Source organism: Numenius arquata, chromosome 25, assembly GCF_964106895.1.
Source record: "Numenius arquata chromosome 25, bNumArq3.hap1.1, whole genome shotgun sequence".
NCBI classification, from domain to species: domain Eukaryota; kingdom Metazoa; phylum Chordata; class Aves; order Charadriiformes; family Scolopacidae; genus Numenius; species Numenius arquata.
Genome location: NC_133600.1, coordinates 1,510,014 through 1,531,428, shown reverse-complemented (window position 1 = coordinate 1,531,428; position 21,415 = coordinate 1,510,014). Strand labels below are relative to the sequence as shown.

The 21,415-nt window shown below is 59.4% G+C and overlaps 2 protein-coding genes across 2 annotated transcripts; both read left to right on the top strand.

Moving 5' to 3' along the window:
- The first annotated feature begins 62 nt into the window (after positions 1 to 62).
- Positions 63 to 11,527, top strand: LOC141475553 (AN1-type zinc finger protein 5-like). The gene is made up of 6 exons (XM_074163984.1): positions 63 to 359; positions 1,426 to 1,599; positions 3,005 to 3,098; positions 3,834 to 3,952; positions 5,652 to 5,762; positions 8,889 to 11,527. Exons 2-6 carry the CDS (start codon positions 1,449 to 1,451, stop codon positions 9,035 to 9,037), a joined length of 624 nt encoding a protein of 207 aa, XP_074020085.1. The 5' UTR covers positions 63 to 359; positions 1,426 to 1,448; the 3' UTR covers positions 9,038 to 11,527.
- Positions 11,528 to 12,044: 517 nt separating this feature from the next.
- Positions 12,045 to 20,494, top strand: ABHD17A (abhydrolase domain containing 17A, depalmitoylase). The gene is made up of 5 exons (XM_074163982.1): positions 12,045 to 12,173; positions 14,836 to 15,309; positions 17,175 to 17,369; positions 18,443 to 18,622; positions 19,524 to 20,494. Exons 2-5 carry the CDS (start codon positions 14,993 to 14,995, stop codon positions 19,747 to 19,749), a joined length of 918 nt encoding a protein of 305 aa, XP_074020083.1. The 5' UTR covers positions 12,045 to 12,173; positions 14,836 to 14,992; the 3' UTR covers positions 19,750 to 20,494.
- The last annotated feature ends 921 nt before the right edge of the window (positions 20,495 to 21,415 follow it).

Genomic DNA, 21,415 nt, shown 5'->3' with positions numbered 1-21,415 from the left:
GAGCTGAACTCGACCCGAGTCTCAGCCGCCGTTGCCTTCTCTCTCCAGGGACGCTCCAAATCAGAAGCAACTCCTGAAAATCTGTGGCGGTGGCCACCGTCCGGTTCTCTCTGCGGGGATCCAGCCTGGCAGGCCCGCTCCAGAGAAGGAGGCCTCCCTCTGGTGTGGAAGAGGGTCCCGTGGCTGCTGGTGCCGAAGGAGAGGTCGGTTTGGGCCAGGAAATGATTCCGGGCCAGTAATGGGAACCCCGGCCTGAGCTCTGCAAGGGGAGCCCCGAGATTCCTGTTGCCGAGCTGAGGACAAGGAGGAACAAACCTAGAGCTGATCCACCTCCATCCCACGGGAGCGCTCCTGGGAGGGTAATTATTTCTTGTTCCCCTTGTTTTATTGGAGCAAGTTTTGTAAGAGCGTGAAAGAAAGCGGCAGAGGTGGCTGTGAAGTGGTGGATACTTTGTGCGTCCCACAAAGGGGGTCGCTGCTGGGGGACTCCCACTCTTTGAGCTGGAGCCACCTGCACCCACCGCTGTCCCCTGAACGTCCTCTCCCCTTGTCCTCTGTCAAAGCTGGACCGGTTGTTCGCACACATCTGAATTGGTGTTGGTCATTGCTGGGAGTTATTGCTTATGTTTCTGGTTTAAAGGGGTGCGGTGCAGTTTGGCCGTGTAAACGCTACCCCATGTGTGGCTGGAAGGGGCCGGTTCCTGGTTCTGGAAGCAACCGCGTATGATCCAGAGAGAAATTTATTAAGATTAAATTTAAAAGTAGGTTTCACTCTGCTGCTTCCCCCGGGAAGGTGTTCCAGAATCGCATCTTAGTGCTGGAAAGAAACCTCATCCTTATTTCCAGCTGAACCGTGCTAACGTTCCGCCTTGTCCGTGTCGGGAAATACGGGAGTATGTCACAACTGAGAGTCAGTGGGTTCTTTTTGCATCGCTTACATCATCTTCCTGAGAGCTAAAAAAGTAAAACAGGCTTGAAATGAAACTAAATGCTTCCAAGTGCAAAATGTAGCTAAGGAGGCTGGACGCTGGCTGTTTGAGTGGCATTCTTTGTCTCGCTGTTTGCGGGAGTCATTAGTGGCGCTGCCATGGCTCTTCTTGTTACCGTTGGAGAGCAGATCGCTGGGCTCTAACGTGCGTGTCCTCACTGGGAGTTTTGGGAGCCTCGTGGTGCGAGGAGGGGGCACCGGGGTCTCCTGTCCCCGTTTCCTCCTCCTGGCAGCTGAGCTCTGGGTGGCTCCAGCCCCCAGGACTTGCTTACGAGCCCCGGGGTACCCCGTGCTGGAGGGACTTGGATCGCGCCGCCGTGCACGTGCAGGAACCGGCCTCCCTCGGGATCCTTTGTGCTCCTTCCTGATCAGCTGCAGCCGGCGACGAGCGAGCGCTCGGGCCCTCACAGCTGTCTCCTCTTGATTCCTGTTTGCAGCTCGGTGCCTCGGCGGGGAGAGGATGGCTCAGGAGACGAACCAGACCCAGGTGCCCCTGCTCTGTACTACGGGCTGTGGGTTTTACGGCAGCCCCCGCACCAACGGGATGTGCTCCGTCTGCTATAAGGAGTTTCTGCAGAGGCAGCAGAGCAGTGACCGGATAAGCCCTCCAGGTAGAGGATTTTTGTCCGTGAGATCTCTCTTAAATGGGTGCCTGGATGCAAACTGTGTTGGGCAACTGGGATAAGAGCCACGGTACTGGTAGATTTACTCCCTCCTGGAAAACTTGTGTCTTTCCTTTTCCATGTAGACCCGAGCCTCTAAATCAGAGACCCCTGAGCCTTCAAACGTTTCTGTTCCCTGTAAGGGGTCAGTTTTCTTCCCAGTCCCAGCTGTTTGGGAAGCCCCGTCCCAGTCAGCATCTTCCAGGAAACTCTAAAACTTCACTTGCGCTAACGGTGGCCCAGATCTTTAGCAATGACCTGCTCCCCAGGTTAGGTGCTGACTGCTGGGAACCACACCACACCCCTGAAATGAAACTCTTACTTGGGAAGAATTTGGCCTTTTGGGTTTGCGGAGTTGTTTTTTTTTAATCTTAGCAGAGTTGACAATTAAAAGCAATGAAATAAAAGGTTTGTTTCTCGCAGCTAAACAGAGCTGACAGGGCACCGAGCTGGGAGGCAGCACAGAAAGGATGTTCTTTCTGTTCTTAGCGGGATTTTATTGTGCTGGAAGTTTGTGCAGATGCCGCATGTACACACTTTGTAATACCTTCTAGAGATCTTCCACAGCTTTGTTCCTGAGTGTAATAATGGCTTTCCTTGAGTTACCCACCCAAAACATATATTAGGACCACAGCTCGGCCCGACAAAAGGGTTTTCTAAAGGCCTTGATTTAGATTCTTGGCTGACATAAACCAAGATGTTTGTACGGAAGCCAGTTCCTTTCGGCAGATGAGGATCTGGTTCTTAGACCTTGGAGAAGCTGCAAAGTAACGTTGGGTTCAAGGTGTGTTGGTAACCTCAGCGCTCTCATTCATACCGAGAGGAGAATATTTATGCTGATGCGGAGTTTGCTTTGCGATGCTGAGGGAAAAGAAGGGGAATCAAGGAGTGACGGAGGTGTCAGGGGTGACTGGAGGCAGATTTTACCAGATGTTAAAAAAACCCCCACAGTAATGGAAGGGATTCAGCACGATAACTCCTGCGGATGAACCCTCCTCCCCCAAAAAGGGAGCTGGCAGACCCTCAGAGCTGAACAGGTCTCCATAAACAAGGCCTGCAGCTCTCGGGAAGATGGGCAGGGATGTTGTGGTGCTGGTACAAGGAGTCACTCCTGGCTGCACTGGGTAACGGCGAGGCCCACCCAGCCCTGATCTCCCCACAGAGACCTACACACAAATTTGGAGGGGGGAGTATGAGAATAGGGGATCCAGGAGTAATCCCAACCTGAGTGCAGCCTCCCAGCTCCTGGTAGGGAGCTGAAAGTGCTCATCCTGCTTTCTCCTTAGCTGTCAAGCACCTGAAGAACTTGCTGACATTTTTAAGTGTTTTCCAAGACTGTGGTCTTGTTTTGTAGCCCCCAGCGGTCCCAACAGCAGCCCCATGGCTTCGGATTCAATCGCAGGGCAGCGTGCGGAGGGAGACTCCATGCCTGAAGATGCGAAAGCCAGGTAGGGACACAGTCTGCAGGGTGGGGGATCTGCAACCGTGCTAAAAACCAGCCCTGGGACACAAGGGGCAGCTCTCATCCCCTGTGCCCGTGGGGATCTGTAAAGTGCGCTGGGTCAAACACTGCTCGTTGTGACCTTGGTTTATCTGGAAGACTGAGGTGTCCCCAGTGATGGTGACTGATGCGTAGAGTCAGGTACCAGAGGGTTGGGAGTAAATTAAAACCCGTACTAAACTAATGGGCATCCTGGTTCTCTTGGAGCCAGTGCACTGCGTCTGTCACAAGCTGCCTGAAACTGCTGGGCTTCAACTCAGTCCTCGGTGAAGGCACCACCTGGTGATGATCCAGCCTGGGAGCTGTGACAGCAGGATTGGGTACCTTGGTCATATTTGATGGGAAGGAGGATAGTACTGCATTGAGCTCCACCATGGCGTTACAGTCCTGACTTAGAACTCTTGTTTCCCTGTCCTGTTTGGATGGGCTGTTGCCTTGGCTTTGGGATTTAATTGGGTGGAAAAGGAAACAGAGGTCATCACAGATTCATTCCGTTTGCGCCTATGAAGAACTTTGATCCCAGATGTCAAGGGGAATTGCCCTGCTCTACTCCTGAGCTACCTCTGAGTGTAATGAAATTAACTTTATGGGCTGAAGATCTCTCCCACATAACTGTTCATCAAAAGAAAATACTTGTGTTTAATCAATGGCTGGTTGGTTTGTTTGTTGCAAATACTCCCAGTGCTCAGACTCCTGTGACCCATCAGATGACGGCCATGAGCATATCCAGAGATGAAAACAGCAGCGAGACAGAAGAAATCATCAAGACAGAAGAAGCCTCAGCAGCATCTTCCTCATCAGGTAGATGGTTCGGCCTTTGCACAAGTCTGAATGACACCGATCTCGCGAGTCGGTTTGAGCAGCGAGTACAATCCTGGCCACTAACTCCAGGAGACGGTTATTACCTCCGGGCATTAAAGGTACATGGAGCAGGAGAGCTAAGGAGAAAAGGGTTTGTCTCCTCCTGAAACAGGGAGGAGAGAAAATGCTGTGCCTGAGGGCAGGCCGATAGAGATTGCTTTGTGGGCTGAGGGCTGAGTAGCTGCCAGCCCTCGACTCGCTGGCAGGAGGAGAATCTTCCATGACGCCTATCCCAGTGAATGGCAGAGAGCCCGGAGCGTCCCACAGCCTGCTGCACGGCTCTTGTTGGCTGCGTTTCCCTGCCGTCTCTGGAGGGAGGAAAGGAGATGGAGCCAGTGTGGTCTTGGGAGAGAGGAGACGTTTGTGACGGTGCCGAGGGACAGCTGCTGGCTGGGTTGTTGTCATCCTGCGTGATGGGAGGCAAACCTGCCCCTCAGAGGGGAGCATTAAGGCTGCCACTTTGTTTGCGGAGTGGGGACCTGGAAGTGATAAAGGAGCTCGGGTGTCATTGCCCAGGGGGGTGCATCCTCCCGGTGATGAGTTACAGGGTGAGCTGTTATGTTGCAGCCGTAACCAAGTGACACTGCGTTGGAGACACCCTCCTTTAGCTTAACTGACAGTTCGCTTGTGTTCAAAGCTAAAAAAAAAAAACCCTAGAGTTTTTGGTTGCTAAAAAAAAAACAGGCTCTAGTCACCGCACATGACTGTGCATTTTGGATTTGGTAATCCCTGGCCTGCAAGCCCAGGAGACAATTTACAACAGGCAGGTGAGAGACTGTTTGGTGGAAGAGAGGCGTGGAAGAGCCTGCCCCTTTCTTCTGATCATGGGGTTTTTAGAAAGTCATTTCGGGTAAGATCCACAAAGCTGTTTCTGCCTCTGTCTCCTTTCTGATAGTCCTCCTCTGACTCCGACTCTCTCCTTAGCCTGATTTTCAGAGTGGCGTGCATTGCAGGTGCGTATCTGCTCGCAGTTGGAGCTCCTCCCTCCTGTTGACTTCTCTGGCCTGCTTAGGTACCATAGGAAATCCCGCTAAGCATCAGTGACCTTTAACAATCTGTCTTTCAGAGCTCGGTTTTCCTTTTGGTAGATTAGAGGCAGTGATGACTATCTGTGTAAAGCATTCTGAGACCTACATATGAGGAACACTTATGTAAGAGTCAGTAAAAATAATTAGTAGTACTTACAAGGGGTTAACTTTATTTTTTCCCCTGTGAAGATTAACTCCCGGCTCAGCTGTGCAGCTGAGTTACTGTACATCAGCTAAGCTGTAGTGACTATCCAGACGCATGCTTAACCTGTGCCAAGCACCAGGTAATTCTACGTATTATTACCTTTTCTCAGCAGGAACTAAACGGCATCACGTTGCCTTATGTATGCCCTAGCGAAACCATAATGGTGTTTCTGAGCCTTGGACTTAAGGAGTTTGAAACAGAGAGAAAACACGAGGCTGTGCGAGGTGTGGATCTCTGTGGAACGAGGCAAATGTCACAGTTTGGGGGATGTCGGCCAGGGCAGGGTGCACGCAGAGGTGTCTGGCACAGACCCAGAATCGTAGGGCCTCGAGCAGCTCCTGCAAGAAAAGGAAATGTGTTGCTCGGTTTATCAAGAAGGGAAGAAAAACTCTTACCTCTGTTTCAGGTACCCTGCTTGAAATATCCCCAAACACAGCTGAGGGCAAGGCAGCTTCGGAAAAACCCAAACAGAAGAAGAATCGCTGCTTCACTTGCCGGAAGAAGATTGGGCTGACTGGTAAGACCCTGGCTGTGGGGAAAGCTTGCCTGTGGCTTGAGTAGTCTGGTTTTGTAGCCCTGCGGGCACATCTCCGTGTGCTGTGACGCTGCCTGGGTTCAGAGGGTCGCTGTGGGTCAGTGGTTGGAGGAGCCCTCCGAAAAGTCTCTTTACATCCCCAAGATGTGGTGCTGCAGGGGAGGAGGGAGGGGAGCTGTGACCTGCCAACAGCCCTGTCCGTGGCAGGGAATCTGCCACTTGCTGTCACGGTCCCTGCCAGCCCTGGGATGTGGGATTACGGAGCTGGACGGAGCGGTGCCTCTCGGGTTATTTCTGCCCACTTGGCAAAAGCTGCTTGTAAAAGCAAAGGCAGTGCTCGCTGTGCATCTAATTCTGCTCCTGTTCAAGTCGGCAGTAAAGCTTTCGTAATAGTGACGTGAACTAAGTTAGACCCAAACTGAAAATCCCACTCCAAGACTCATCCCATTTGTTAATGTTGCTTGGCTCCTGCCGTGAGTTTCCCAAGAGCAGGATGGTGCTCAGCCTTCAGCCTGTAACGCTGGAGAGAGAGAGAGGTGCTGAGGTGGTATCAATGGGAAAACTGCCCCTGGAAAGCGAAGCAATTAACTTGGCTGTGGTTTGTTCATAAAAACATCATTCCCCTAAATTCACTCTGGCGTTTAGTGTTTCCCTGGAAAAAGTTGACTCTAGAGCCGTGCGGGTCAGGCTGCTCTAGCGGAGCGCTCGCCTCTTCAGCCTCCTCGGGGCGTTCAGCATCCAGGGACTGCGCAAATGCTTCTGTGTTCGTCCATGTAAGCTGCTTCGGCAGAGTCCGACCCGGGAAGTTTGCCCAGCGCCTGGCCCTGCGGAGCCCGAGCCTCCCAGGAGATTTGAGGGTGCTGTCGTAGAATAAATGTGGGTTTATAAACCTGGGACTGGGCAGGGTGCTCTGTGCCCAGCCTTCAGCTCTGCAGGCAGGATTGTTTTCCTGGATGAGTGCTTCAAACTGTGAGAACTTTCCTTTCCTGTACGTGTGAGCCGATGCAGGCAGGACGCAGGAGCAACCACAAAATCACGGATTAAAGGCAAAGAACAAATTTAATCTCAATACCTCATGGATCGGGGAATCTCTGAAGCAGCACCCGGGCAGAGGCAGGCAACCAGGGGAGGCAGGCAATCAGGGGATGCAGGCACCGCAGAGCGCGAGAGAGTCCTTATTAGCAAGAGAGTCCTCGTTAGCAAGGGAGTGAGAGAGCGAGAGAGCTCACACTTGCTGTTCTGGCCTGTATTTCAAGGATTTAGGCAGGCAGTTTTCCGCTGTGCTTTGATCTCTTCAACAGCCAGGCAGGAATCTCGGGCAAGTTCCGAGGTGCCCCTGAGTCCATCCCAGGCCGATGTTATCCGAATGCAGATGTTCTACTTGTTGAGCACACAAAACTAAACAACAACTAGTGTGATATATGTGTTTTCCAGCACCCCAGATGCGAGTCACTTGAAAGTGTTTACAGTCCTCCTTGCCAATCTTCCGGTACTTTCCCACACTTTAGGAAGCAAATTGCAGAGAACCCCTGTGAATTCAGGGCATTTAGGATAAAATGAGTTTTCTCAAACGGGAGTAAACTGGCACCTTGTAGTGAGGTGTTTGCGGTCTTTACAGACTGCCAGCGTGACAGGGAGCTGATTTGCTGTCCTGCAGCAACCCCCCTCCCTGCTCCCTGCCTCAGTTCATGGAATCACAGAATCGTGGAATTGTCAGAGTTGGAAGGGACCTCTAGAGATCATCCAGTCCAACTCCCCTGCCAAAGCAGGGTTGCCCAGAGCACATCACTCAGGGCTGCATCCAGATGGGTCTTGAAGATCTCCAAAGAAGGGGACTCCACACCCACCCTGGGCAGCCTGTTCCAGGGCTCTGCCACCCTCACCTGAAAGTAGTTTTTCCTCATATTTGAATGGAACTTCCCATGTTCCAGCTTGTGCCCGTTGCCCCTCGTCCTGTCACTGGAAACCACTGAAAAGAGTCCAGCTCCATCCTTCTTCAACCCACCCTTTAGATACTTGTGAGCATTAATAAGGTCTCCCCTCAGCCTTCTCTTCTCCAGGCTAAAGAGCCCCAGCTCTCTCAGCCTTTCCTCATCAGGGAAATGCTCCAATCCCTCCATCATCTTTGTTGCCCTACGCTGGACTCTCTCCAGTAGTTCCCTGTCTCTCTTGAACTGGGGAGCCCAGAACTGGACGCACTATTCCAGTTGTGGCCTCACCAGTGCAGAGTAGAGGGGGGAGAATGACCTCCCTCGACCTACTGGCCACACTCTTCCCTACGCAGCCCAGGATTCCATTGGCCCTCTTGGCAACAAGGGCACATTGCTGGCTCATGGATAGTTTGCTATCTACCAGGACCCCCAGATCCTTCTCCTGAGAACTGCTTTCCAGCAGGTCCACCCCTAACCTCTATTGGTGCCTGGCATTCTTCCTCCAGGTGTAGGACCCTACACTTGCCCTTGTTGCACCTCATTAGGTTCTTCTCTACCCAGCTCTCCAGCCTCTCCAGCCTGGATGGCAGCACAGCCCTCTGGAGCTGTGATAACACTGGCACTTCTGAACAGCATTGTCTCTAAGTGAAGTGCTAAATGATGAATTTGGAAGCCTAAATAGCTCTAATATTATCCCAACGAGGTGAAGGTTTTGCTGCTTCCTGGTCAGTCCAGATGATGATGGGTGAGGCTTGGGGAGCCAGGCTGGCTGGGAGGGCTGAGCTCCGGCTCAGGCTGCCTGCTCGCTGCCTGGGGAGCCGGGTCTGGATTAGCAATCTGGCACTCTGCGGTCCCCGGCATGTCCCTTGTCCCTGGCGAGTGCAGAGAGCAGCTGCTGTGGGAGCGTTTCCCACTGCCGTGACAGCTGGGGCTGCCCAGAGCACGCATGTGCTCACGGGAGCAGATAAGCCAGAGGAAACCCAAGAGCAACCCATGGTCTTCCCCGACACCGAGACTCCCCTTCGCCTTAGGGGACGGCAGCCCCCTCCCTCCTCTGCCCCTCTTTCTGCGTTAGTGGAGTTTCCTGGCCTGGCAGGAAAGAGCGGGGGCCCTGCTGCCTTCCCGTCCAGCTGGATGGGGACTAACGTGGCTTTGTTTCTGCTCTTCCTCCCTTCAGGCTTCGACTGCCGCTGCGGGAACCTGTTCTGTGCCATTCACCGGTACTCCGACATGCACGCCTGCCCCTACGACTACAAGGCAGAAGCCGCCGAGAAGATCCGTAAGGAGAACCCCATCGTTATCGCTGAGAAGATCCAGAAGTTGTGAAGGGGGCTGAGCAGCTCGAACTGCAGCCAGGTGGCCTGGTGCTCCTCCTCTTCCTCCCAGCCTTCCTCCTCTTCCTCCCAGCCCTGTCGGTGGTGCGATGGGGATGCCAGCAGCACACATGAACCAGCACCCGGACACGGAGACTCCTCGCACCTCTTTAGCAGACAGTTGCCGTTCCTTCTCTCCCTTTCTACCTGTCTGACAGCCACAGCTCAGCCCATCCCTTCCCGACCAGCTTCCCAAGGGAAGAGGGACTGTCCTGCCCCACTGCTCCAGTGCTGAGACCTTTGGACTTGTCTGGGGCGGTTTGCATGGCGCAGGCAGCCGGGCTCTGCTGGGCAGCCTTTCCCTTCAGCCGGCAGCTCCGAGTCCTGCGAACCAGCCGGGACTCGCAGCTGGAGCCCGTCAGCTGCCACTGGACTTCGTTCCCTCTGCCCTTCCCTCTCTTTGTGGCGGATGTAAAACCGGGAGCTGGGGAATCCTGGCAGCCAGGCTGCCCTCTGCTCCCGAGAGGTGTTTGGTCTCAGACACAGAAAAGAGGATTCTGTAGTTTCAACACCCCAAATACCCCTCCCCTCCCTTTGAGACGCTGTTGTTGAAGCACCAGGATGGTTTAAGCAGCAGAGCACCCGCACAGTAAAGTTATTTTGAGGCTTGAAGCGATGTAGACGCGCTCCAGCCGCAGGTCAGGACCTTTAGGGAAGTACCGCTCGCTGCCTCCTGCCTCTCCCCACAGGGAGGGAGCTGGGCTGCCGGGCTCGCTGCGGCCAGGGACGTGGCTGGGCTGCAGGACACCCTTGCACCAGCCTCCTCGTGCTTCAACGTCCCCCCCCGAATAACCGCTGACCCCTTCCCAAGCGAGGTTTGTTGTAACACAGCGGCGCCTGCGCCTCTCCTCTCCCCTCCCCTCCGCTCCCCGCCTTCTGCCTTACACGATTCTTTCTCGTCAGGGTTGTGCACAAAGCTCAGATGGCCGAACCTCCGCTTCCTTTCCTGTCCCCCCGCGTGCAGGGGGACGGTGGGGACCCTTCCTCTCCCCTGGGCCTCGCTGATATTTGGTGACAGCCTTTCTCCCCTGTGAGCACATTGGCTCGGGAAGCCCACCCAGCCTCCCTGCTCTCCCACCTCCCTGCTCATCCCCGTGGGTGGAGGGGCAGGGCCAGATCCAAAACGCTCCAAAAGCTGGACAGGGGGACCTGGGGCATAGGGAAAGGCACATGGAGGGCTGCAGGGTGCGTGGAAAGTCACGAGGAGGGGCCTGGGGTGCCCAGAAGCACAGGTGGGGGTTTTCATAAAAGCCCATGGAAAGCCCTGGGGAGCAGCGAGAGGCGCATGGGAGGGCTCTGGGGCCTCTGAAAGACTCCTAGAGGTCTCAGGGCTGCTGGAGGACTCAGGGAGGGCTCTGGGGTGGAAGGGAAGGTGAAAGGAGAGCTTTGGGGTACACTGAAAGCACTTGGGTGCCCTAAAAGGCACTTGGCGTGCTCTGGGGCATGTGTGCACACACATGGAGGGCTCTGGGGTGCAGGGAAAGCCAAATGCCAGGCTCAGTAGCCATCCAGAAAAAAACACCAGGGGGGCTCTGGAGCTGTTAGAAAGGAAAACATGAGGCTCGGGTACACAGCGCAAGGCAGGCAGAGGTTCCTGGGACGCACCCAACAGGGTCCGTGCCTGCCCCCGCAGTGGGGTTCTCCTCTCTGGGAACGCCAGGAGCGGGGCTGCAGCCAACAGGGCTCTGGGCGGTCTCACAAGTGGAGAAACCCGGACGGATCCCAGGGGAAAAGCAGCAGCCTCTGCCCCACTTCTGGCCGTCCCACGCTTTGGAAGTGTTTCCCTCGGCATCAGCTCGTGTAAGGGCGTCAGCGGAGCTGCAGGGCCTGAAGCAGCCTGAATCATGGCAGCTCCTTCCAAGTGCGTGTTTGCTCCCCCATTTATGGCAATTCTGTCCCGGTGATCGCAGGTTCCCAAGGCTTTGTTTTTCCCATCTGATTTCAGCCAAAGTGGTGAGCACCCTGCGGCAGCTATCATCGTACCGCACTGCCGGGAGGATTCAGACCTCCAAAAATGATGGAAATCCCCCGGCAGCGCGTAGCAGAGGTGAGGCCGGCTCCTGCTAGCCTTTTCCTCAGGTTTTTGCTCTGGGGCAATATCAGCGTCACATCCGGAGCACGCGAGTGGTGGCACGTTTCAGTGCTGGGACGCAGCCGGGCTGTTCACGCGGGGCCGGTGGTGTGTGGCGAGGCCGGGTTTTGCAGTTGAGGTTTTGGCTGAGAACGAGCCGTCGCTCTTGAGGGGAAAAGCCATGAAAAATCGCCACCGGCCCTTGCCTTGCGTTCGCACAAAGGTCGCGAGTCCCTGGGGAGGGGAAGCAGCTCCCGTGGATGCAAAGGGAACCGAAAGGGGCAGCCGCCTGCTTCTCCACCACCTATCTTTTTCCCTTTTCTTTCTTTCCTCTTCAGAATTGTAAATATTAATACAGTCTAGTTTGCTTGGATGCTGTGGATGGTTCATTACGGGCATGGCATGTCACGTGTCGGCGCCGACTCAACCTCTGGGCTCTTGTGGGGCTCCGTGCCTCAGTTTCCCCACCTCTATATAACTAACGGTGCCCGGTGCTGGTACCCTGCTATGCTGGGGGGTGTATCCAGCACCCCTGGGGGACCAGATTCCCCCGTGACGGTGGAGCTGCTATTTGCAGGGCGGGAGTGGGACCCCACGGTGCTGGTGAAACGGGGGTGGGGGGGAGTTTGGGCCCGGGCCTAGGCCCCGGGTGGGACCAATGGTCCCACCCGGGGCCTAGGCCCGGGCCCAAACTCCCCCCCACCCCGGTGTCCATTTTAAAGGTTTGGCATCTGGATGGGGTGGGGGATCATGGCCACGCGTGGGCTCGTGTCGTGTCCCGTCCCGTCCCGTCCCTCGGCGCCGGCAGCCGTGAGGGGGTGAGATAAAGCGGCCCCAAGGCGGTGAAGGCCGCGCCGTTGCCTTGGCAACGGGGGCGGGGCAGCGCGGCGCCACTTCCGGGAGACGCGAGGGGCGGGGCCACGCAGCGCAGCGCCGCCCCCGCCTCGGAGGACCCACCGGTTCCTTCGGTAGCCCCGGACGCGGGGAGGGGGGGGGGCCCGGGCCGGAGTATGTCCAGGTACGGGGAGGGGGGGGTGGCTCATCTCGGTGTGGGAGGGGTGGGGGAGACATGAGTGGGTGTTGGGGGGGGGCGGGGGGACAGTGCACGGGTCGGTGGGGGGGGGGGGGGGGGCAGAGCGGTCCGGGGAGGCCCACACCGGGGGGACACACATAGGTTAGCTGGGGGGGGGGGTCCCACATCGGTCAGTGTGTGGGGAGGCCCGCAGCAGGCACTGGGGGGGCCCACGCAAGTCGGTGGGGGCCACACCAGTGAGTTGGGGGAGGGGGGGCGGTTCTACGGCGGTTGGCGGCGGGGGGGGGGGGCACATCGGTCGTGGGGGCGCCCACACGGATCAGTGAGGGGAGGGGCACTCGGGTCAGTTGCGGGGGGGTGTCCCACAATAGTCGGTGTGGGGGGGAGGGGGGGCACAGTGATCGGGGGGGTCCACACTGGTCAGTGTGTGAGGGGGGGGGCACATGGGTCGGTTGGGGGGGGTCCCACACTGGTCAGTGTGTGTGTGGGGGGCACATGGGTCGGTTGGGGGGGGTCCCACACTGGTCAGTGTGTGTGTGGGGGGCACATGGGTCGGTTGGGGGGGGTCCCACACTGGTCAGTGTGTGTGGGGGGGGCACATGGGTCGGTTGGGGGGGGTCCCACACTGGTCAGTGTGTATGTGGGGGGCACATGGGTCGGTTGGGGGGGGTCCCACACTGGTCAGTGTGTGTGTGGGGGGCACATGGGTTGGTTGGGGGGGGTCCCACACTGGTCAGTGTGTGTGTGGGGGGCACATGGGTCGGTTGGGGGGGGTCCCACACTGCTCAGTGTGTGTGTGTGGGGCCCAAACAGGTCAGCTGGGGGGGTCCCACACTGGTCAGTGTGTGGGGAGGCCCACAGCAGGCACCTGGGGGGGGCCACACAGGTCGGTGTGGGTGTGAGGGGGCTGAGGTGTGGGGCCTGCAGTGATCGTGGGGGAGTCCCACCGGTCAGTTTGTGGTTGGGGGTGGGGGGGCACAGTTCCACACTGGTCAGTGGGGGGGGGGGGGGGGCCACACACACACTGACCCATGTGGGACCCTCCCACACCAGTCAGTGGGGAGTGAGAGACCCACATCAGTCGTTGGGGGGTGAGAGGGGGTCCCATGCCCGTCAGTGGCGGGGGGAGGCACCTACTGGTCAGGTGGGGTGGGGTGGGAGGGGGTCCCACAGCAGTTGCAGGGGGGGACACCCACATAGGTCAGTTGGGGGGGGGGGGGAGCCCACCCCTAGCCAGCGGGGGGTGAGAGGCCCACACTGGTCAATGTGTGTGGGGTGGGGGGGGGTCCCATGCTGGTCAGAGTGTGTGTGTGTGGAGCCTCGCTGGTCGGGGGGGGGGTCCCACATGGGCCAGTGTATGTGCGTGTGTAGGCACCTACAGGTCGGGGGGGGCACCCACAGGTTGGGGGGGTCCCACATAGGTCGGTGGTGTGGGGGGCTACCCGCTGGTTGATGGGGGATCCCACATGGGCCAGTTTGAGTGAGTGTGGGGTGTCCCACATGAGTCAGTGTGTGTCACACAGGTTGGTGGTATGGGGGGGCACCCAGTGGTTGGTGGGGGGGTCCATTTGGGTCAGTGAATGGGTGCAGTGTTGATCCCCCCACTCTGGCTGTGGGGTGAGTGCTCATGTGTATTTGTGGGGGGGTCGGGGTGGGTGTGTGGATCCGGCCCCCGTGCTGGCTGTGGGGTGAGGGCAGGGCCCGTGTCCCCGAGCTGGTGCTGGGGTTTGGGCCGGCGTGAGTGTGACACCCGGCGTGAGTGTGACACATGGCGTGAGTGTGACACCCGCCGCCCGTGCCGCTGGCGGCCGCAGCCCGGACCCACGCCCCGACGTGCCCGTGCAGGTCTGCGGCCGCCGGACACCCTCGGCTGCCGCGGCTCCCCGCGGCTCCGCCGGCACACGGGGTGCCAAACCCGGGAGGGACTGGGCTACCGGCTGTGACACCAGCCCCGGCACCGCTGTGGGTGGTCACCAGCCCGTGGGGAACCCGAATGCAGGTCTGCGGCGGGGCTGGGGCACGGGGCATCCCTTCACTCCGAATATTTTGGCATATTCCGGTGCTGCAGCCGGGCAGGAGGCCTCCCCCCTCCACCCTTTCCTCCCCTTTCCCGGCCCTTGGGAAGCAGATGGAGCGAATTCCTTGGGGTGTGGGCTGGTTTGACATTCCTCAGCGCAAGCCTGTGCCCAAACTTGCAGAAAATAGTTGCTTCCCCCCCCCCCCCCCAACCTTTTTCTCCCCACTCCCCCTTTTTTTTTTTTGGGACCTCAGTGCTCCCAATGCACACCCATCCCGGCGTCTGTGGGGGGGGTCCTGGAGGGGCTGTGTCCTTTGTACTGCCGTTGTGCGGCTGTTGTGGAGCGCGTGTATGCGTGCGATTGTGCGTCTGCCGCCCTCGCCTCCCCGGCGTGGGGCTGCCGTGCGTGGGGGGAGGGGGGGGCGTGGGCTGGCAAGTGTTGAGGGAGGCTTGATTTGGGGGGTGTGCGTGGGTTCAGCGCAGGCGTGGGGGCTGCGAGTGGAGGCTATGTGTTGGGGGGGGGACTCGGGGTGTCGCTGAGGTGCGTGTGTGTCCCCGGCCGGGGGTCACGTGTGATGGGGGGGGGGGTGCCCGTTGCAGACCCCTCACTGCTGCCCTTCCTGCCCGCAGGCCACCGCTGCTGCCCGCAGACGGACGGATGGCGGCCTCCCCGGCCCGCTGTGGACTGCTGGTGGCCACCGTGCCGATGGCCAGCTGAGGACCGGGCCTCTCCTGGCCGTCATCGTTCCTGGCCTCTCCCCAGTTTGGATCCCCCTTTGCTGCCATCATGAACGGGCTGTCCGTCAGCCAACTCTGCTGCCTCTTCTGCTGCCCCCCCTGCCCCAGCCGCATCGCTGCCAAACTGGCCTTCCTGCCCCCGGAGCCCACCTACGCCGTGGTGCCCGAGCCGGAACCCGTCGGCAGCACCAGCACCGGTTCCCTGCGCGGCGGCGCCGCCGCGGGGCGATGGAAGCTGCACTTGAAGGACCGGGCGGATTTCCAGTACTCCCAGCGGGAGCTGGACAACATCGAGGTCTTCGTCACCAAAAGCAGCCGAGGGAACCGCGTCGGCTGCATGTACGTCCGCTGCGTGCCAGGCGCAAGGTGAGTGGCCCATGGACGTGCCGACCCAGTGCCGCTGCTGGCGGTTTGACCCTGGCCTGCTCGACGTGCTGGCGGGCACGGTGCCATCCTGTCCCTCCTCTCCTTCAGCCCAGTGCCGCCTCTTGCCCCGGCCTTGCTGGAGGAGCTGCCGCAGGGGGTTGGAGGAATCCTGCGGGGAGGGCGAGCTCAGCTCCCGGGACCGGTCTGGCTTGTGGCTGCAGCTGGGAATGGGGTTAAACGGGGAGAGGAGGCAAAGCCGGGGGCTACAGGGATGTAGGAATTCCCTAGGCTGTCCCACGGGTCTCCCGTGGTGTCACCAGTCACCCAGATCTCCCCTGGTGTCACCAGTCACCCAGTGTCCCACTGACATAACACTCCCGTTGTGAACCGAGCATCTGTGCAGGGCTCTCGGTGGGTGCTGGGGGGCTCTGTGCTGGCCACTCGCCCTCCGTCCCCAGCCCCGCAGGGACCACAGGGATGGGAAGAGCCTGTGCCAACCAGGAGATGCCTGCGGTGAACCAGGTCTGCATGTTTAGTCCAATTCACGGGCACGTTTGATTCCTCAAGAAGAGTGACAGGAGCGAAAGCCAGGAGGGGTTGAGGCACGACCCGTGACTGGTCACCCCAGGGGTCCCTAAACTGGGAAACTGGAGAGGGGCAGCCCGGGGTGTGGGACGGAGACCCCCTCCCGGCTGCCGGTGGCTGCACGAGGGAACGGCACAGGGATGGGAGGGGACTCAGCAGCTGCTTCCCAAGCCGGTGGCATGGTGTGGGGGTACACAGCACCCCGGCACCCACACATCCAGAGCAACGCACCCTCCGAGGAACGGCCTCGCAGAGAGCTCCATGTGCTGGGGGGGAACGCGGCCCGGATCTGCCCTCCGCTTGCCAAGGGCTTCGAAGCCGCCGGGTGGGCTTGGGGCGAGGATGGATGACTCTCCGGGGGGTTGCAGGGCTGCGTTACGGCAGGCCCGGTGGGGATGTCCGCTCTGTCCCTGCGTGTGTCACAGGTCCCCAGAGAGAGGAATCTGGCAGTGGGATTGCTCTGCCTGCCCATGCCCTGCCGCAGCGAGGCTCGGTGCTGGCCTGGCTCCTAGCCAGCCCACGGGAGTGGCCATTTAGCCCAGGCTGGGAGGATCTGACCCTCCCAAATTCCCCACGACCTGTCATTTGCCATTTGTTGTCCCTGCAGCTCGTCCTGCCACCACCTTCCTGCTGGGGCTTTCTGGGCCATCCAGGCTGGGACAGGGAGACCTAACCTGACCACAGAGCTCACACCATCCATGGGGCTCGGCGGGGAGTGGGTCCTGCTCCCTTCTTCGGGCAGAAGAGAGCCAAGCTTCCATCAATGCACCATTAGTGTTAATTTTTATGATTAACATTGTTTTTCCCCTTATGGTGGAAATTTCTTGTGCCTTGTCACTCCCACAATTCACTTCTCTTCCCAGCGTCTGGTTTCTTGCCAGACTCCGGGGAGAAAAAAAGCCACTGTCAGAATTCTTACTTGAAATCCCCATTGGGCAAATGGCCCCAAATCCTGAGCTTTTTACCAAAAATAGACTCAAAAACTTGAACAGAATCATCCTGCCTTCGAGCTGCCTGTTTCTGCTGGGAGTGAGCCCCTGGTCCCGGGATGTGGGAGGGTCTGGGTGTCTCTGGGGTTGGGTCGTGGATGTTGCGAGGACCTTCCTTGGTGGCCAGAGGGGTGTTGGGCATCCTGGGGTTTGGCTTTCAGCCTCTGGAGGGGCTGTCCTGGCTGGCATTGCCCGGGCATGTCAGTCCCTGAGCCGGGGCCAGGCAGCGCGGTGGCACGGTGGCAGAGTCCCCGATGAACCCTCCATCCTCATCTCTCCCCGGTGCTGCAGGTACACGGTGCTTTTCTCGCATGGCAACGCTGTGGACCTGGGGCAGATGAGCAGCTTCTACATCGGGCTGGGCACCCGCATCAACTGCAACATCTTCTCCTACGACTACTCGGGCTACGGTGTGAGCACGGGCAAGCCCTCGGAGAGGAACCTCTACTCGGACATCGACGCGGCGTGGCAGGCGCTGCGGACGCGGTGAGCCGGGCAGGGGGAAGGGAGGACAACCAGGAAAACCCTGCGGTTCCACAGTCTGCAAAACAGGAAATCTCCCGGAGAGGGAACCCAGGCTGCTTGTAACGGGAAGGGTGGCCGGAAAGCAGCTGGAAGGGCAGCGAGCCAGGGGACCCAGAGGGCAGGGATGCTGCCGGGTGTATGACCTTGCCTGGGGATGGTGGCACGAGCTGTGCTCCCCATCCTGCTGTTGCCAGGCTCTCCCCTGGCTGTGTTCAGCCCCAGTTCCCCAGACGGGCTCAGGGTGCAGCCCTGTGATGGGCTCTGCCTCCTCTGCCCTCCCTGCAGCCGGGCCTGGCTCACAGCACCCCCCAGGAATCATAGAAACACAGACTGGTTTGGGTTGGAAGGGACCTTAAAGCCCACCCAGTGCCACCCCCTGCCCTGGGCAGGGACACCTCCCACCAGACCAGCTTGCTCCAAGCCCCCTCCAACCTGGCCTTGAACCCCTCCAGGGATGGGGCAGCCACAGCTTCTCGGGGCAACCTGGGCCAGGCTCTCACCACCCTCACAGCAAAGAAGTTCTTCCCCACATCTCAGCTCAATCTCCCCTCTTTCAGTGTCAAACCCTTCCCCCTCCTCCTAGGGCTCCCCTCCCTGATCCAGAGTCCCTCCCCAGCTTTCCTGGAGCCCCTTGAGGGACTGGAAGGGGCTTGAAGGTCCAACTCTCTCAGCCTGTCCTCACAGCAGAGGGGCTCCATAGGAAGTGGGGGTGCCCCGTGCGGTTGCGATCTGGGGTCCGCAAACCCCTCTGTAGGCCCACTCCTGGCAAGTGTGAGCCTTGAGACCCCCCCACAACTCATCTAGCAGTTCAGCCCTGGCTGCTGCCCCGTCCTGCCAGAGGTGTCAGGCAGCTGCTTTGGGCTCAGCCACGAGGAGCTGGGGGAAAGTAGAGGGGATAGAGCCCAGTTTTCCCCAACCCACCCTAGGAAGCCCTGCAGGTGCTGTGCCCAGAGCAGGGTGACCCCCTGGGCTGTATCTCCTGGTGATGTGACTGATGCTTGGGCACTGACATTCCCTCTCCTCTCCTCCCCCAGGTATGGAATCAGTCCAGAGAACATCATTTTATACGGACAAAGCATCGGCACGGTGCCCACCGTTGATCTGGCCTCCCGCTACGAGTGCGCTGCCATCGTGCTCCACTCCCCGCTCACCTCTGGCATGAGAGTTGCCTTCCCCGAGACCAAGAAGACCTACTGGTTCGATGCCTTCCCCAAGTGAGTGGCCTGGGGAGAAGGGACAGGGGCCATCTCTGGAGGGTCAGTGCCCAGACTGGCCACAAAGAGGGGGTTGTGGCAAAAACTGTGGACCCGTTTCCCATGACAGTCTGAAACGTGCCTGTGGGATCCTCTTGCCTCGCATTCGGTCCCCTCTGGGGGTTCGTAACCCTCCCTGTGTCCCCTCCTGAGGGCCATGCCATGCGTCTACCCCACGTTCCCCAGTGGCATCATCTCCTGGCCATCCAGTCCCAGTGTCTTGCCCATTAGTTTTGGGACTGTGCCACTGGCCTCTCGTCAGGTATCACAAACCCTGGGGGTCCCCCAGGACCCCTCTCTCCCCCAAGGGTAATTTCTTGGCCTTTTTTGCCCCCGTGCAGAGGGCAGGGGCAGTGGGGACGGAAAGGCAGCGCTGAGGTGGGATGAGCTCTTGCTTTGCCTCTCCCTTGCTGCCGGGCCAGTGAGGCCCGAGGGACAGTCCCTGAGCCGGAAGCTGTGACCGGGAGCCACCAGCCCACGCTCTGTGTCCCGATGGCCTCGCGTGGCCTCTGGGGCTGGGCTGAGAATGGCCGTGCTTCCACCCCTCCAAACCTGACCGATCCCGACACGGGGAGGGCCTGAGCTCGCGCTGTCCCCTGGCCGTTTCCATCAGCCCTGCTGAGGTCCCACGGGGCTGTTGTCACCGCTGTCTGGTCCTCGTCTGTCACACCCAGGGGGGATCATGTCCTGCAGCTCATCCTTGGCAGAACCTCCCTGTCCCCATGCTCCGCTGTGATCAAAGAGCATTTCCTCGTCCTCCTCCCCCGGGGGATGTTTTGGGGGGCAGAAGGAATGGGGGGGGTGCCTTGAACCCGGTACTTACCCCCTTCTCTCATCTCTTCCTCACCCACCTTCTTGGCAGCATTGAGAAGATCTCCAAAATCACCTCTCCCGTCCTCATCATCCACGGCACGGAGGACGAAGTCATCGACTTCTCCCACGGCCTGGCGCTCTTCGAACGCTGCCCCAAGGCGGTGGAGCCGCTGTGGGTGGACGGGGCCGGGCACAATGACATTGAACTCTACAGCCAGTACCTCGAGCGCCTTCGGAAATTCATCTCCCAGGAGCTGGCCAGCCAACGCAACTAGCTGCAGGGCCGGGGGGGCAGGCAAGGGGCTTTCTGCCTGTCGTTCCAGTCTCTCCCAGTGTCCTTCCCTAGTCCCTGCTGGCGGAGGTGCAATGAGTTTGTACGGCCTCAGCTCCAGCCTCGAGAGAGGGCAGGAAGCCCTGGAGTGGACGGTGTGTCTCCTCTTGGACACGATCACAACTCTCCTCCCTCCCGGTGCCAGCCCCGGCGCTGCTGGCCCCACCGGCCGGGCTGGTGAGAGATGGCAGCTCCCTCCTTTCCCTGAAAGACCACCCTCTTGATGGCGAATCCTCGGCTTCGGACATGTCCTCGTCCCCTCTCCTAAAACAGTGAATCCCTGAATTCCTCCTGGCCTCTCTGCTGCTCTGACTATAGCAATAAGGCGAGTTGGAGAGGGGCTGTGGGTCCAGCCCCCCTCCCCGGTGTCGCTGTGGGGCAGGACAGAGGAGGTGGCAGTTCCTACCCTCAATGGAGCTTTCCCAGGCTCGGCGCTGGTGGCCGTGGGGTGCCTGGTGTTTGCCCCATGGCTGGGGCAGAGCCATGTCCCCAAGGGGAGTTTGGGGATGGGTGGAGGGGGTGCCCCCCTGCCCCACACCCCCTCGGGTCTGGCCCTGCTCTGCCTTCTCAGAGCGCTCCCCATGTTCTCCACCCCTAGAAACCCTTCTCCGCGCCGCTCACTCGTGGTGCGCTTGGGAAAGGGGACGAGGAAACCAGGCACCGAATAAAGAGCAGAAATTTAAGGTTTTAGCTGTGTGTGCCCTTTCCCTGGGGCCACCTCCCTGTCACCTGGCCGGGGGGACCAGCCCCAGCCCCTCTGGGCTCCGGCCCCTCAGCTTTCCCTGCTGCTCGATGCTTCAGCTGAATGGCACTTGGCCAGATCCTCAACACTTGTCACCCTCCTCTGGGGACCGGGCAGCCCCGAGGTGCCAGCAGATGGGGAGGGAGCCCTTGTCCCCCTGGGACCAGGCTGCAAAGGTCTGTCTCTTTGAATTGGGCCATGGGGACAATGGGGGCCTGTTCCCCCACCCATTTCATTGGGGGATCCCATGGGATCCCAGGAGCAGAGGTGGAGGATGGCCTCAGCCTCCATCGAGCGGTGGCTTTGGGGGGCTCAGGTGTGCTCCGGAGGATGGGGTATGTCTCCATGTCCTGCGGTGTGGTCCCAAGCGCGCGGGGTGGCCCTGGGGCGAGCAAATCTTTTTGACCTGCTCCGCTCCCAGCCCTCGCCCTGGCTGCAGGGGCACCTCCACGGTACCTGCTGTGTGCTGGTCTCAGGGGCAGGCGTGTGGGGCACCCCACTGAGCCCCCCTACAGCAGACAGGGTGTTTAAACACTCGGGTTTGTGCTTTTTGGGTCAGCGCCTGCTCTGAAATCACCCCAGGAAGAGCTGTTCAAAGCTGCCGTGTGTTTTCCTGACCCCTGGGCACCCCTTGCCCCACTCTGCTCCTTCCTGTGCCCACAGGGACCCTCGTGGGGCTCCCAGGCACCGGGCTCCCCCCACCCCCCGGGCTCCCTGTCACTGTGGTGTCCCCTCCTCCCTGGTGCGGGGCCGTGGGGCCCAGCGGGCTCATGTGAGGAGTGATAATCTCCTTAGGCGGCTCTTGGGGGGGCTCAGGGGCCTCGTGGGGGGGCCTCGCCACGGCCCCATGCTTGGAGCACTCAAATGC